This window comes from Ailuropoda melanoleuca, chromosome 12 (assembly GCF_002007445.2).
Source record: "Ailuropoda melanoleuca isolate Jingjing chromosome 12, ASM200744v2, whole genome shotgun sequence".
Classification (NCBI taxonomy): domain Eukaryota; kingdom Metazoa; phylum Chordata; class Mammalia; order Carnivora; family Ursidae; genus Ailuropoda; species Ailuropoda melanoleuca.
Window position 1 is genome coordinate 34,952,955 of NC_048229.1, and position 15,337 is coordinate 34,968,291.

At 52.9% G+C, this 15,337-nt stretch overlaps 1 protein-coding gene across 15 annotated transcripts in view; it reads left to right on the plus strand.

Annotated features, from left to right (window-relative positions):
- POU2F2 (POU class 2 homeobox 2) overlaps positions 1–15,337 on the plus strand; it is a 77,393-nt gene that overhangs the window by 47,534 nt on the left and 14,522 nt on the right. For 5 of the 15 annotated variants that reach the window (XM_034638858.1, XM_034638853.1, XM_034638855.1 and 2 more), the window contains 5 exons: positions 1,455–1,520; positions 1,625–1,659; positions 1,798–1,854; positions 4,898–5,080; positions 5,320–5,595. In XM_034638858.1, coding sequence (XP_034494749.1) covers positions 1,463–1,520; positions 1,625–1,659; positions 1,798–1,854; positions 4,898–5,080; positions 5,320–5,595 — 609 coding nt within the window. In that variant the 5' untranslated portion in view covers positions 1,455–1,462. Of the gene's footprint in view, positions 1–310; positions 1,347–1,454; positions 1,521–1,624; positions 1,660–1,797; positions 1,855–4,897; positions 5,081–5,319; positions 5,596–15,337 lie in introns of those variants that run through there. The other 10 variants (XM_034638862.1, XM_011230707.3, XM_011230704.3 and 7 more) reach the window with 5 other exon arrangements.

Here is a 15,337-nt window from a genome sequence, read left to right on the forward strand (position 1 = left end):
GTAACCCTCAGTTGCAAAATTCCTGGACATTTTTTGTTTTTTTTCCAGTTGCTGAGGATGTCCTAGCTCTCGTTAGCTGGCCTTCCTTAAATATCTTGGGCACGAACGTGCTCGAATTGGACAGCCCCTTTGATAGGGCATCGTGGTTTAGGCAGGGATGTGGAATGTGTTGTGGGGGAGACCTTCGGGTCAGAGTCAGGGTCACGAGTAAGGTCTAAGGCCAAACTGGGAGTCAAGTCAGATGAAGGATTTGTACCATCAGGATGGGGTTGGGATTCAGGGTGGGTAAGGGGACTGAGAACGGGTAGGGCAGAAGCCTAGGTTTGTATCTGGGACCAGAAAGGGTTGGGTTTGAGTTGGCGTCAGTCAGGGTGAACTTGAGTAGGGGTGACAGCTGGAGATGAGGTGGGTGGAAGCCACAGCAGGGGTCCACTAGACCATAGCAGTCCTGATTAGAAGCGGGAACTCTGGAGTCATGAAGACAGGTGTCCAATCAGGGCATCTCTGTCTCACTGTGCTCCTCCTCTGTAAAATGGGGGTAATATTAGCACCAACTGCTACTGTGAGCTCTGAATCGTACTTAACACTGTGCTCAGCGTTGGTAAGTGCTCACCTTTCCATTCTCAGCATCAGAGTGTTGTGAGGGCAAAGCATTGCTTTGTGTCCCCGGGGCCAGCTTGCTGTTTGCCCCTTCCCCTCATGTCCTGGGTTTACGGGACGATAGCACGGGATTGCATTTGTAGGCTGGGGCTCCTGGGTTGGATTTGGGTGTGCAGTCAGGATTCAAGGCTGAAGCCCCAGATGAGGCCCAGGAGTAAGACCAAGGACCTGGTCGGGGCAGAGCCCGTTGGTGTTGGAGTCGGAGTTCCGAGTTCTGAGTGAGGCTGCCGGGCCTGTGTGCTGAATGTGGAAAGGGAGGCTGGGAGGCCAGGTGGGGGTCAGGTGTGGACAGGAAGATTGTGGGCTGGGGGAGGGGCAGAGGGCACCAAATCCCACGCAGAGATCAGAAGACTCACTCCTTTGGGGATGCTGCAGCCCTTCACACCCCCAGGCCCCACTCAGAGTGGAAAACATGTCTCACCCGAAACCTGGTGAGGCAGGACGGGCGCGCCTCGGGAGGAGGCCCAAGGCTGACTCGCTCCTGTGGAACATCACCCGCCTCCTCCTGGGCACTGAAGGCTTCTCACGACCACCGGCTACCTCCCACCCTGCCCCAGGGCCTCACGGGAGCTGGCCCTCCCCGTGCCACCTTCTGCAGGGCTGAAAAGGATCCCTTTCTTGTCCTGCCAGAGGAGGGCAGAGGCCCAGTAAGGAGGGCATGTCTCCTGGAAAGAGGCACTTGCAAGGTGGCAGGGGGCATGGGGGATTTGGAGAGAGGCCGGGTGGTGCTGGAGGAGGGCCCAAGAGCCCGCCTGGCTTCCCTCACCCCACTTACATCCCTCTTCTGTCCCCAGAAATAAGAATGTCTAAGCCCCTGGAGGCCGAGAAGCAAGGTCTGGACTCCCCGTCAGAGCACACAGGTGGGTGGGGATGGGAGCAGGGAGGGCAGGGGGCCTGTGGGGTGGGGGAGCTGCGGGGCTGTGGGGGGCACAGGTGACAACTCACTCTTTCCCTCTCATTGCAGACACTGAAAGAAATGGACCAGACACTAACCATCAGGTCAGGAGGGAGTGGATGAGCAGGAGAGGTGGGGAGGGGGAGAAGGGAACAGAGGGGGCCCCTGTGGGGAAGGGGCAGGGTGTCAGAAGCTGCTTCACCTCACTCTTCCCATTTCCCACCCCAACTTTTTCTTCCCAGAACCCCCAGAATAAGACCTCCCCGTTCTCCGTGTCCCCAACTGGCCCCAGCACCAAGGTAAGCACCTATCAGAACAGCCAGGGCAGAGGAACAAGGAGGGTGTCCTGTGATGATGGGTTGGCGTCTGGAAGAGGGACCCGCATACCTTTGTGGGCCCAGGGCCTGAAGGGGGGGCACGGAGCCCCGATGCCTTGGTGACAAGGCTCCTCCCGCCCCTTCTCACACTCAGGCTCCCGCCCCAGGCCTGTGACTCACCCAGGCTCCTTCCCCTTCCCTGGGGGGTGGGGGTGGCCAGGGAAATCCCCCCCAGAGCCCCAGGGCGATGAACAACAGGAAGCTGAGGGCCCCACCCCCATCCCAACTTCCCTGACAGGGGCCTGCCCTACCCCCAGCCCCCCAACACACACACTCAGGGGCCAGCCAGTAGAGGGGTATATGGGATGGAGGGGGCAGACCTAGTAAGGATGGCTGAGGTTGATGGGGAGGCTGGAAGTGGCCAGACAGAAGAAATCCCTAATCCATTCAGGGTCCTGCCTGCTTGTGGGCACTGCTGGGCTTCCTGAGGTTTCTGGGGCCCAGGCCTCCATGCTCTAGCCTGGTGGCTACAGAAGACTGAAGGTAGCATGGAGGGCAGGGGCAGAGGGGTCCTTGGCAAGGGATGGCGTTGGGGGCCGGGAACTACTCTGTGACCTTGGGAAAATCACTGCCCGCCCCCACCACCGCTGGGCTTCTCGGTTTCCTCTTCTCTAACATGGGGGGCTGTCAAATCCGACAGCCTCTGAGGTGCCCTGTTGCAGTTTAGTGGGTGGGTATCTTGTGCTGAGTGAGTTGGCCAGGTCCCGGGGGGAGGGGGGGAAGGGCTCTGGCCCTGGCTTCCTTCCCTTTGATCTCGGGAGCAGTTCTGGCCTTAGCCCTTGGAGCAGAGTGCATGTCCATCGCCCTGACCCTCTCCCTCCTCAGTGCATCTTTGCAGCCTCTTCCAGCCCCACGGCAGCCTTGCTTCTCTGTGGGGAAACCAGGGGGCCCTGGGAAGGAAGGGTTCTCGCTGCCCTTCCCCGGCCTGGACCCTGGTTCCTCGGGAAAGCCCGAGGCAGAGAGGGCATTGACCTCTGACTCTGGGCCTCTGTCCACACCGTGTCCTGTTCACTGGCAGCCTCTGCTTTCCCCAACTGCAGTGATTCATGTGCTCCCATCACAATTTCAGACACATCCACACACGGCCATGTACAATTACTTACATCACAATTGTGTTAATTGGCTTCATTTGTAAAAACATTTTATTATGGAAAATGTGAAACAGATACCAAAGGAGAAAAAAAGGGTATCATGAAAATAAGCCCCCAGGTACCCATCAGTCAGCTTCAACCATTTTCAGCTCATGAACTGGCTTGCTTTTTCAACAGCTCAAATACATGTTTTCTTAAATGGAAATTTCATGAATGGAAAACCAGAATCTCTTGCCATGGAAATAAATACAATGTGTTTTTTTTTTTTAACTAATCTCCACGCTCAACATGGGGCTCGATCTCGCGACCCCGAGATCAAGCGTCAATGCTGTACCAACTGAGCCAGCCAGGCGCCCCAACACAATGATTATTAAAAAGTACTCAGAGACTCTTGCCTGTTGACGGGTCTAAGCCTGAGGTCTTTCCTTCATTTGTTCAAAAGGGAGATGAGCAGTGTTGGGGGTGAGGCATTAGAGCCATCCCAGCACCTAATGGAGTCTTTCTCAAGAGAATCAGAAAGAATGAAAGAAATTTGAAAGAGAACTAGTATCCTCACCATGTTTTGTGGGTTTTTTTTGACTTTTCATTGAAATGTGACACACACAGAGATCCTCAGTGGATTTTCACAAACTGAACACCTGTGTTGCCCACACCAGATCTTACAGACTTACAGACTTCCAGAGGCCCTCGATTCCCCACCAGGGGAGGCTGCATCCCTGTACCCCTTAAACTTTCTGACATTTGTCTCCGTACCCTGGGGCATGCTACTCACCCTCTGTGATTTGGCCTTTTCCAGGCCTCTGTTCATCTCACTCTCCATTCCAAATGCCACACCCCCCTGCAAGCTGCTCTGTCACCTTGCACAAGTTGCTTTCCCTCTCTGGACCCCCTTTTGCAAAATGGTGCTGGGACGTGGGGCTGAAGGATGATCCCATCCTTCATGAAGGGTGTGTCCCCCCCTGGGCCTAAGAGTATGATTATGCAGGCCATGCCTTACCCCAGCCCCACATGTCCTTTACCAGCGGATCTCTCAGGCAAGCCCACCGTAGTCTGGCCTTTCTGTCTAGGAGAGGAAGAAAGCCAGGACTGCTCTATGCTGGTCTGTCTTATGTGTTTGATGCAAGATGCCTCTCCACACAGAGATGAGGAGGGCTCAGTGAACTTCTGGGGTGGAGGCTGAAAGCTGGCGGCATCTGGGCCACATCTGGCCTACGTATGTGTTTGGCTGGTCCTGCCAGCCTTTTGGGGTTTTTTTTGTTTTTTTTTAGGTTTTTTTTGGTTGTTTTTGGTTTTTGCTTTAGATTTTGAAATGAGTGGTTGGTGGGAGCACAGGAGGAGCTGGGCAAGCTTCCCCTCCAGAAGGGCCGTACGTGCTGCCAACCCACCCTATCCTTGTCTGCCCATGCCACCCGTTTGCACTGTCTTCATCTTTCCATGCTCATTTGAATTCCAGATCCATGTTCCAATGTGGTGATTTTTTTTTTTTTAATAACCTAAGACCCATTCTTCCAAAGAAGTCTTACTCCATTAATGAGAGATGCACTCTGGCTAAAGCAGATGAGGGGTGGGGACCCAGAACTCTATTCTTTGATGCCCCAAGTCCCCTGCTGACACATTTCCCATTTTACAGATGGGGAAACTGCACCCTCCCCTCCCACCCAGAGGGGAAAACTGCTCTCCAAAGGTACCCCTCTCCCGTTTGGTGCACGGGGAAGTATATAGCCCTACTGATTGATGAGGAACCCGAGGCCAGAGGGGTGGCCTAAAATCCCTGGCCAGTCAGCGCAGGGCCTTGCCTCTACACCCCAGCCCACTCCTCCTGTGCCGGCCCGAGGCTGCTGTTGCCACACATGTGCCCTCTCTTTGGTTCACAGGTGGGCATTCTCTCTGGCCTCCACTTAACATTCTGGGGTCCCGGACCCTGCCTCTCTCCCCCCCAGATCAAGGCTGAAGACCCCAGTGGCGACTCAGCCCCAGCAGCACCCCCGCCCCCCCAGCCAGCTCAGCCGCATCTGCCCCAGGCCCAACTCATGTTGACGGGCAGCCAGCTAGCCGGGGTAAGTACTCGGGGAAGGACGGGGAACATGGGCCTCGACCAGCCGCCTCCCATCTGTTACAGGACTTGTGGCAGGGGGTGTCCCGCCAGGGCTGCGGCCATGCTCTCACGCCTGCCTCCTGCCCTCCTCAGGCCTTCTGGAAGACTTGCCCCCTAACCTGCTTGGCTCCGGCACTAACCCCTCTCTGCCTTCTCTGCTCCTCCCCCCCTTCCTGTGGCCCTGCTGCCCGTGCCGCACAGCTCACGGCGCTGATGCCCGCTCAGCAGCAGCTCCTCCTGCAGCAAGCCCAGGCCCAGCTCCTGGCCGCCGCCGTGCAGCAATCCAGTGCCGCCGCCGCTGCCGCCGCCGCCTCCACCTCCTCCTCCTCTTCCTCCTCCTCCTCCTCTGCCTCCTCCTCGACCTCGCAGCCCCCAGCCTCCTCTGGGGGGGGCGACCTGCCACCACCACAGCCTGCCAGCCAGCCCCCCGGGACCCCACAGCTCACCCTCTCCCAGCCCATCCAGCTCACGGCACAGGTAAGGGCAGCCCTGGGGGGCAGGCGCCCTCCAGCAGAGGGCCCGCAGGAGCCTGGTGTGCAGGGTGCTGACTCTTCCGACTGCTGGTCATGTGCCAGGCAGCTCCCGGCAACCCCAGGCAGCCTTGGGGGATGTTGCCACCTGTGTCTCGGTGGAGTAAATCAAGGCTCAGAGGGAGGAGATCTTCCATGTGATGGTGTGCCCGGCTAACCGTTTTCTGTGTATTTCACTGAGGGTTCCCAGACACTTGGGAGGGTGGCCCATTATCCTCAGTTTATGGCTGAGGGAACGAGTAATCACCTCCATGGGATGGTGCCCGTGTGGGCGCAGAAGGAAAGGCTGAAACTCTGAGCCAGCACCCTATAATGTGTGCTCTGGGATATCCAGTGAGAGATGCTTTTTCAGAAAAGGGGCCCGTGGCTGCTGGGCCAGGGAATGCTGCATCCACTCTGGCCATTCTGGAGACTTCTGGCATACACTGAATCATGAGTTAGTGGCTCTGTTCATTTCCTGGGGCTGCCGTGACAAAGCCCCACAAACTGGGTGGCTCTAGGGAGATTCTCTCTCTGCTTCTTCTAGCTTCTGGTAGTGCCGGAAATCCTTGGCATTCTTGTAGCTGGATTGCTCCAATCTCTGCCTCCTTGGCCATAGAGCCATCTTCTCTCTGTGTGTGTCTGTCTCAGCGTTCACCTTTCCCCTTCTTACTATAAGGACATCAGTCATTGGATTAGGGCTCACCCTAATCACCTCATTTATCTTGATTACATCTGCAAAGACCATGTTTCCAAATACGGTCGTATTTACAGGCACCAGGGCTTAGGACTTCCAACAAAATTTTTTTGGGAGACCCAATTCAACCCAAGATGTTGGCCAAGAAATTTCCTGTAAGGATAGTCGGTGAAACAGAGTAGGTAGAACAGAGCCTCCCCTCCTGATGGGCTTGTTCTCTCCATCCACACTTGTCACTGTCACCCATTGGTGCTATCTTTCTGGGTTCCGAAAGCATTTGAGGCTGTGGCCTGTGTTCCAGGGCATGAAGGTCCTGAGAAGTCCTGCAGCAGGGAACCTTGTTTAACTTCCCTTAGTCTTGTGTTTCCCACAATGACTGCTCTTTGGATCGCTTTTCTTTCTCTCCATCCACTACCTTCCATGGAACCCCAGGGGCCGAAACTATCTACTGTGTACACAGAGAAGGTGTCCAGAGCCTACAAGGTTGTCCCTTGACAGCGTTCAGCTTCCGATGGGCCCGTTCCACTATGACTGGCGCTCCCACGGATACTATCCTTAACGCTGAGCTGGTGTCTGCGCTCTTTGAGCTTCCTGCCTCTGGGCCTGGTTCTGCAGAGACACACAGAGCAATCTGTGCCCTCTGTTCTGTGACAGCTCTTCCAGACTTAGCCCCGTGACACCTGGCTCACCACGGTAACCGTAACTAGAGTCTGGCAGGTGCTGCCTTTGTAGAGGGCACTGTGCTAACGGTGACCTCCTTGCATCCACAAATCCTCATCTGGGGTGAGGTCACCCCATGAGCACAAGGGGCAGAGCAGCCTGGGTGCCAGGCCTGGGAGTCCAGGTCTTGAACCACATGAGCCGGGACTGCTGCCTGTGGCCATCCTTCCCACCTTTCCCCCACCCCTCGCCACCAGAGATCCCAGCAGCGGGGGTGGGGGTGGGGGGGGGGCGTCTCTCAGCACATACAGCAATCCCCAGTGCTCAGGGCTCCTCCCCTCCCCCAGGTCTCAAGTATCCATGCCCCTGCTCCTGTTCTGTCTACCTGGAAGTTGGCTGCCTCCCTTTACATGGATAGCTTCTCTTCAGCCTTTAAACCTCAGCTTGGGAGTCCACACTGCCAGGAAGTCTTCCAAGACTTCCCTCCCTCCAGCTGCTTTGATTTCCTGCCTCCTGCATTCTCCAGAGGCCCCCAGACCCTTTCCTTTGCTTCTGGCCCTAATCACCAGCTCGGGGTCCAAATATGCCTGAGGACATATCTGTGGAAGGAACACAGACTCCAGGGAGAGAGGACGGACAAAGCAGCCTCATGCTGGCCAGCCAGGCCATCATCCCTTGGGAGCAACAGGCGGTCCTTGCATACACTCCTAGAACCACCTCCTCCAAGCTCCGTGCCACCTGCTGTCCTGCCCAGACTCTGATTCTCAAGGCCTCCTCCAACACCTTCCTCTGGCTCCTCCCTCCCCAGCTCCTATCTGCTTGGGCTGCCTTCTGCAACTGCGAGGCTGGGCCAAATTTGTTTTCTGGGAGTTCTGTCACCCTGTGACCTCATTTCCTTAACAGACAGATGTTTATCCCATACCACCAAGAGCTCCAGGCCCCGTGCCGACCAGCTGCGGTGGGTACCACAGTCCTTCTGCCTTAGCTGCCCACTGCAGCCCCAGCTGTCTCACCCCTGGGCTTGACCCCTCTTCCTCAGCCTGTGTCCCTCGCCCACCCATTCTGCTTCCCATGCCCGCTCCTTTCTGTCCTGGGGTCATTTCACAGACATTTCCCGGCCTCCTGTGTGTCAGGCCCTGGCGGGAAGCTAAAGGCTTAGGAATGACTCAGACCCTTCCTTGCCCCCCAAGGGCTCCCAGTCTTCTAGGGAAACAGACAGGCCAACGAGCCCCTAAGAAATGTTTTACTTTAACAATACTAAGAAAGTCAAAAACACCCTTAGCCCTATCATTTTAAAATTACATAAAGTACTAAGGGAAAGTCCCCCATCTGTCCCTCGAAAGCCAGTTTCCAAAGTAATGTCAGTTAAACCGTTTGTCAGGAACCTTCCCTGCATTTTCCTAGCTCACACAGAGAAAGGGACGATTATAACACACTTCTATAATTTGTGTGTCCAGCACTCAGCATGATGCTTTCCACCAAGGGGGCCACGTGTATGTTTACTGAATCAATGAGGGATGTTTTGCTGCAGCTTTTCAATCAAGGGTAGGGAAGACATCTCTCCGGGGGAGTAATTCAGAATGTCTGGGGTAGGGGTAGGCATTGATTGAAAATTTACATTAACTGTTAAAACATCATTTTGTGTTTAGTGAGAAAAAAAATCCCTATTTTTGTAATATGACCATGGCAAATAAAGTTTGACAAAATCTTTTAGGCTGGCAGGACCTAGTGAGTACAGGTGTTCCAGAGAAACCTATTGGATGTGGTGGGAGTGTGGGAGAAGACAGGTGACCTGTGTCTGAGGGAATCAGAGAAGGCTTCCTGGAGGAGGTGGAATCTCACCTGAGCTGGGACAAGTAGGAGTTTACTGGGTTTACGAAGTGGAGAACGCTGTTCCAGACATGGAGTGTAACATGAAAGAGTGCGGTGGGCTCTGGGAGTGGGGGGTCGGGGACCAGCAGTGGAAGGTAGCGCAGGATGGGCTAGGAGGCATGGCAGCTGGACCAAACCCCATACCAGATGGCTGGAGAAAGGGGATATTTGGCTCAGATCACTGAAGAGGCCCAGCCTGGAACACGGGGCCCAGTCCCAGGGGTCTGTCTCTTTTATCATTCGGAGGCAGGCCAAATGGGCGCTTGCCCGTTTTGACTTGCAGCCCCTGTGCCCAGGGAGATAAAACCCTCCCGCAGGCCAGGGTTGAGTTAGTGTCCTCAACCCCTGAGAAGGTAGGGTCAGCCTACCTGGACCATGTCACCTGAGAATGGGGGAGGGCAAGTCCCCAAGAGGAAGAGACGGATGCTGTTGCTTGAGGAAGGGGCAGTGGGTGCCAGGTCAGTGACGCCTGGAGGTGTGTCGTCAGTGTACCCACAGGCCCTGGAGTCCAGAAGCCGGGCCGGGGGGTACTAGTTGCCCCACAATGGTGGGGTTGGGGGTCTGCTGTTGCTTCTCTAGCTTGGCATGTTAGCACGAGGTAGTAGCCTGGGACGTGATACATAATGTGCAGACGGTGCTTTTGCTCCCTGTTGGGTGGGTCGTGGCTTTGTGGCGTTCTGCCCCAAATGCGGGGGCTTCCTGGGCTCTGTGTGGCAAGGCTACCTTTGGGGGAGGGACATAGAAGAGCCCCTGCTAGAGACAGGCACCTCTGCCCACACCACCTGCCCCCCCAAACTTTAGGGCGTCCTCTAGTGAAGTGATTAGAATAACAGTTGTTTATTCATTCATCCAGCACTTATTGAGCACCTTGTGTATGCCAGGTGCCATTCATGGCCCTGAGGGGACGGCAGTGAATGAGGCAAAGGTGGCTTCCCTTGAGGATCTTATGTTCTAGTGGGGAGACAGACAGTAAACAAGTAAACAAACAAAACCAGACTGTGTTAGAGTGAGTGTCCTGAAGAAAATGAAACAGGCTGGTGTCTTGGAGGGAGGTGGTCAGGAAAAGTTTCACTGAGGAGGTGGCCTTTGAGAGCTGAGGCCTGAATGAATCAGTCATGAAGAAGCCAGGGACAGAATTGAGGAAAAGGCAGTCACAAGTGCAGGGGTCCTTAGGTGGAAAGCAGCTTGACATCAGGGCATGGAGGAAAGTGGTATGTCTGGAGCAGAGCAAGCGAGCGGGAGACAAGTAAGAGGTGAGGCGGAGGCAGTCTGGACCAGGTGGCACAGGGCCTTCTAGGCCAGATCAAGGGGTTTGGAATGTATACCAGGTATGATGGGAAGCTTTTTGGGGTTGTCAAACAGGCAAGTGGCATGAGCCAACAGACCCTTTTCAAAGCTCCTTCCAGCTGCCATGGGGAGAATGGACTGTGGGAGACCCGAGTAGCAACGAGGGGCCCAGTGGGACATCTTGGCAGGCATCCAGGTGGGAGGTGAGGGTGATGGTGGGGGTTTGGGGTGCTATTTTATATGGATAGGCTAGATCAATGATGATTCCTAGAATTTTGGCTTCAGCAACTGGAGGGTGGTGAGGTGATTTCCTGAGTTGGGGAAGACAGGAGGGCACAGGGTGTTCTGGAGGGCAGGAGTAGGGAACAGGAGTTTCCCTTTGGGCATGGGAGGGGTTAAAGAATCTATTCACTATCCAAGTGGAGACATCAAATAGGCAGACAGACATTTGAGGCTAGAGCTCAGCGGAGAGGCTGGGTGGGGACTGGAAGTTACGAGTTGTCAGGCAGAGGATGGGGCTCCCACCCTTGAGCTCTTATGGTCAAAGGGGGCGACAGGAGGGGAGTGACAGGGGGGTATAGGGGCAGCAGATGCTTGTGCTGGGGAAGTATGTTGTGATTTCCCAAACACCTTGCAGATACTAATATTACTCAGGCCTAGTACAATCTAGTAAAGAGTCAAACATTCTTATCCCGATTTTGTAGATGAGAACACTGAGGCTCTGAGAGAGCTATGACTCAGTAGTAATGACTACCATTTATGCAGGACCACTCGAGTGAACAGAGACCAGGCTAACCATGCTACGTGTGTTGCTGAATTTAATTCCTGTAATGGCCCCAGGAGATAAGAGTTATTGGGGTGTCACCCAAGGAAATGGAGGCTTAAACAGGGTAAGGGATACCCGTGGTTCCCCACTGTGTGAGGGACAGTTGGGTGTCTGGCCATCTCCAGGACACTGTGCACAGTCACCCTATACAGTTAAGGAGGCCGAGTCCCAGAAGAGAGCTGGCTCCCAATGAGTCACACAGCAAGAAGCAAGCAACAGGGCCCAGGCTCAGACCCCCGAGGTTCCCAGCTGGCAGGGACCCTGGCACTCCTCTGACCGCCCTCCCACCCAGTGTGGGAGCTCCCTCTGCACAGTTCTGGACAAGTCGGGGTACCGTTTCTCCCAGGTGACTCCTGGGACAGGTGCTCTCTGCCTTCCCAGGCAGCCCCTCCACCACGGGGTGGCCTGACATGGCTCAGAGGGTCAGGAAGCCAGTCCTCATCCTTTTTTTTTTTTTTTAATGATTTTATTTATTTAACAGAGAGAGAGGTGCGAGAGAGGGAACACAAGCAGGGGGAGTGGGAGAGGGAGAAGCAGGCTTCCCGCTGAGCAGGGAGCCTGATGCGGGGCTCGATCCCAGAACCCTGGGATCATGACCTGAGCCGAAGGCAGACACTTAACGACTGAGCCACCCAGGCACCCCCCAGTCCTCATTCTGAACACAACCAATGACAATGTAGTTTACGTGGTCCCCCAGACACCCCCCTTCCTGTTCTCCCCACTCAGGACTTAATTCTAAACTGTCCATGTCTTGGAATGGGGTATCGAGGACTGGTCATAGCTTGCCATATCAGGGAAGGCTGGTGAGTGTCACGCAGACACCACCCCAGTCTGGGTGGCTGCTGGAGCATGTGTGGGGGCCTGCAGTTGTGGGGGTGGGGAGTCTGCCCTGTGCGCTGGAGTGAGGCGCTGCACCTGGGCCCAAGCGGCCACAACAGGGGCCAGGCCTCCTCTAGTTCCTTTTAAAGGCTTTTTTCCACCCCCCCCAACCCCAGGTGGAGCCAAGCCCAGATGGGAAAGTGGACAATTATACTCCGTTCACCCGTGTGTCACATAAATCAAGCATCAGTCTTTCTACCCAACTGTGGCCAAGATCCCAATTGCTGCAAAGTACAGCCTGAAACACCACCAATCAGACCTAGCTTTGACTCATTCATTCATTGGAAATTCATCGATCGCCTGCTGGGTGCCCGCACTGGGGCCAGGGTGATCCGAATAAAGTGATGCACGAGAACCGGTCTCTTCCCTTCTCAGCTTTAGTGGGGTGTGCTAAACCCTCTGTGCCCATTTTTCTCACAGGTTAGGGACAGAGCAGATGATCCCCTAAATATCCTGGCCAGGGGCTCGTCCCCAGTGTCTCCACTTCCTCTAACTTCTCCACCATCTTGACTTGGTCCTAATGCGCCCCCAAGTGGCTTCAGATTGCGTGCTGCCTGTAGATTATGGAGAAATGGGGCCTCCTACTGGTTAACCGCAGTCCTGAGCCAGCACAGCACCCAGAATCTTCTGTCATTCTGCAGTTTCTTTAGTTGGCAAACATTTTGTGAACATCCACCATGCCCCCACACCTTTTTGCAGGAGGGATACAGTGAGGAATAAGGAAGACAAGTCTGTGCCCTCCCAGAGCTGGCACCTACCCATAGCTGAAAATTGCTATGAAGAAAGGAAAAGAGTATAATGTAATAGAGATTGAGTAGAGGAAGACTCCTCACCAGAGCAGGAAGCCAGGGGAGGCCTCTCTCAGGAGGGGGCATTTTATAGAGACTTGCGTGATGAAGTGGGGCCAGTCACGTGCAGATCAAGAAGAGGGAGGGCAACAGCATGTGCAAAGGGCCTGAGGTGGGGACCTTTTTTCCTGCCTTCAGTAACAGGAAGGAGACCGGTGTGATTGGCTCCAAGTTACAGAGTGAGAGTCCTGGTTGATGAGGAAGGCCAGGTTCCAGGGCCATGGCAAGGAGTTGAATTGTCTTACAAATGTGATGAAAACCAGTGGAGACTTTATGGTTAGATTAACATTTCTGAACAGGAATCCCCTGGAGGGGTCTGTGGATAGAATTCAGGGGAGTCCATGAATTTGGATGGGAAAAAATTATGTCTCAACTTTTACTGTCCTCTAACTGAAAATGTTCCGTTTCCTTCTATTATGAATATAGGCAACAGACTACCATACCATTAGCGGGACTCTGTCACCAGTGGAATCACAGATATTTCTATACACAGAGACCTCAAAATATTGTTTTTACTCATCGTTGCTTTGAAATTGCAGTACTCATCAGACGTATTGCTTGATCTTATTATTTAATGGGCTAACAAAGAAACCCATAGATTATTATCACAATTCAAGATGTTAGATGAATTTTTTTCATATATAGTTGATTTCATATGAAATCATATGCATTTTAATTTACACATTTTTTTACCTCTGAGAAGGGGGCAGTCGGTTTTGTCAGACACCAAGTAATGCAGAGCACAGAAAAAATTTAGAACTTTTTTTGTCTGGGCTTGCAGATGTGTTGGATGGGGGAGAGGAAAGGATGGAGGGAATTAGGACTGACCACTAAGTTTCTGGTCTGAGTGACAGTGAGTGGAGGTGTAATGGTTGGGTTTTTCATTTGGACTTCTTACCACGAAACCCCCTGATAATTGGGACTCATTTTCCCCCACCCTTTCTTCTCCCTGCTGATTCAGAAAGAAATCTGCAGACACCTCTCTTTTAGGCTTCTGGGGAGATAGGGGGGCTTTCACTGAGAGTCACACTAGGGAGAGACAGTAGTTAACAAATATTTTAATCAGCAAGCTAGTCAGAAAAACATTGGTGATAAGTCTTTATTTCTGGCTTTATTCTTTGATTCAGGTCAGTGGGCATTTAATGGGGGCTGACGAGACTGTGTTGAGGGTTAGGGATACAAGAGTAAGACCCGGCCTCTGCATTCTAGAGTTACAGTGTTGCAGAGCAAAAACTGTACATAAGCGAATGAATGAATTGCATTGTGAGAAATGCAGTGTAGAGCAAGCAGGGGGGTTCAGTTTTGTGGGGCCTGATGTTTATACAATGTGCAGGTCCTTTTGGAGAAAAGGAAGACAAAATTATAAGACCAAAATTAGGTATGGGGACTTGGAAGGGTCCATTGTAAAGGGGGGAGGGCCTGGATTCCAGGCTTCACTCACATCGTGGCCAGGCCTCACTTGGAAGGGACACCACCATGTGAGTGATCAGGTGGAGGGGTTCCGAAGACAAGGCAGAATGGACACAGTTTCAAAGGATAGAGTGTCAGGACTTCAAACCCCTTAAGCTGTATTCTTAGATGATGAGCAGCTCGAGTGAAGAAGCGAGAGGTCAGGAACATCTGGGTTCTCTGTCTACTTTCTGAGGCACAGAGAGAAAGCAGAGGCCTTTGCAGTGGACAGGAAATAGCCCTGAACAGTCGAAACACGAATGGTTGGGAAAACAGGGATGTTGGGCAGAAGTGACTGTTCAGTTGGGTAGGTGGGAGTAGGCTAGGTAAATGTTCAAAACTCAAGAGGTACGGAAGGATTTACAGCGTTGTCAATTTCTGGTATAATTTTCCAGGTATAGTCTATGCATACCCAGGAAATACGTAGATATACTTTAAAAAATCAACACACACACAAACAGTAGCACATCATACCCAATGCTCTGTCTCTTGAGCTCTCCACTCAACAGGATATCTTGGAGACTGTTCCATATCAGGACATGAAGAGTGTCCTCATTCTTTCTGATGAATGTATAGGGTTCCGTCATAAAGATCCACCCTAATTCATTTACCTGTTCCCCACTGCTATGCGTTCAGCTTGTTTCCACTCTTGCTAAACACTGCATGCTGCTAGGAATATCCTTCTAGAGAGATCTTTTTGCACAAGTGTGAATGTATCTCTAAGATAAATTCCTAGAAGTGAAACAGCAACAGGTATATGCCTTTGTAATTCTTTTTTATTTTGTTTTATTTTATTTTATTTAAATTCAATTAACATATAATGTATTATTGGTTTCAGAGGTACAGGTCAGTGACTCATCAGTCTTATATAATACCCAGCGCTCATTACATCACATGCCCTCCTTAATGTCCATCACCCAGTACCCCATCCCCCCCACCCCTCTCCCCTCCAGCAACCCTCAGTTTGTTTCATATGATTAAGAGTCTTTTATGGTTTGTATCCCTCTCAGATTTCATCTTTTATTGTTTCCTCTCTTCCCCTATGCTCCTCTGTTTTGTTTCTTAAATTCCACATATGAGTGAGATCATATGATAATTGTCTTTCTCTGATTGACTTATATCGCTTAGCATAATACCCTTTAGTTCCATCCACGTCATTGCAAATGGCAAGATTTCATCTTTTTGATGGCTA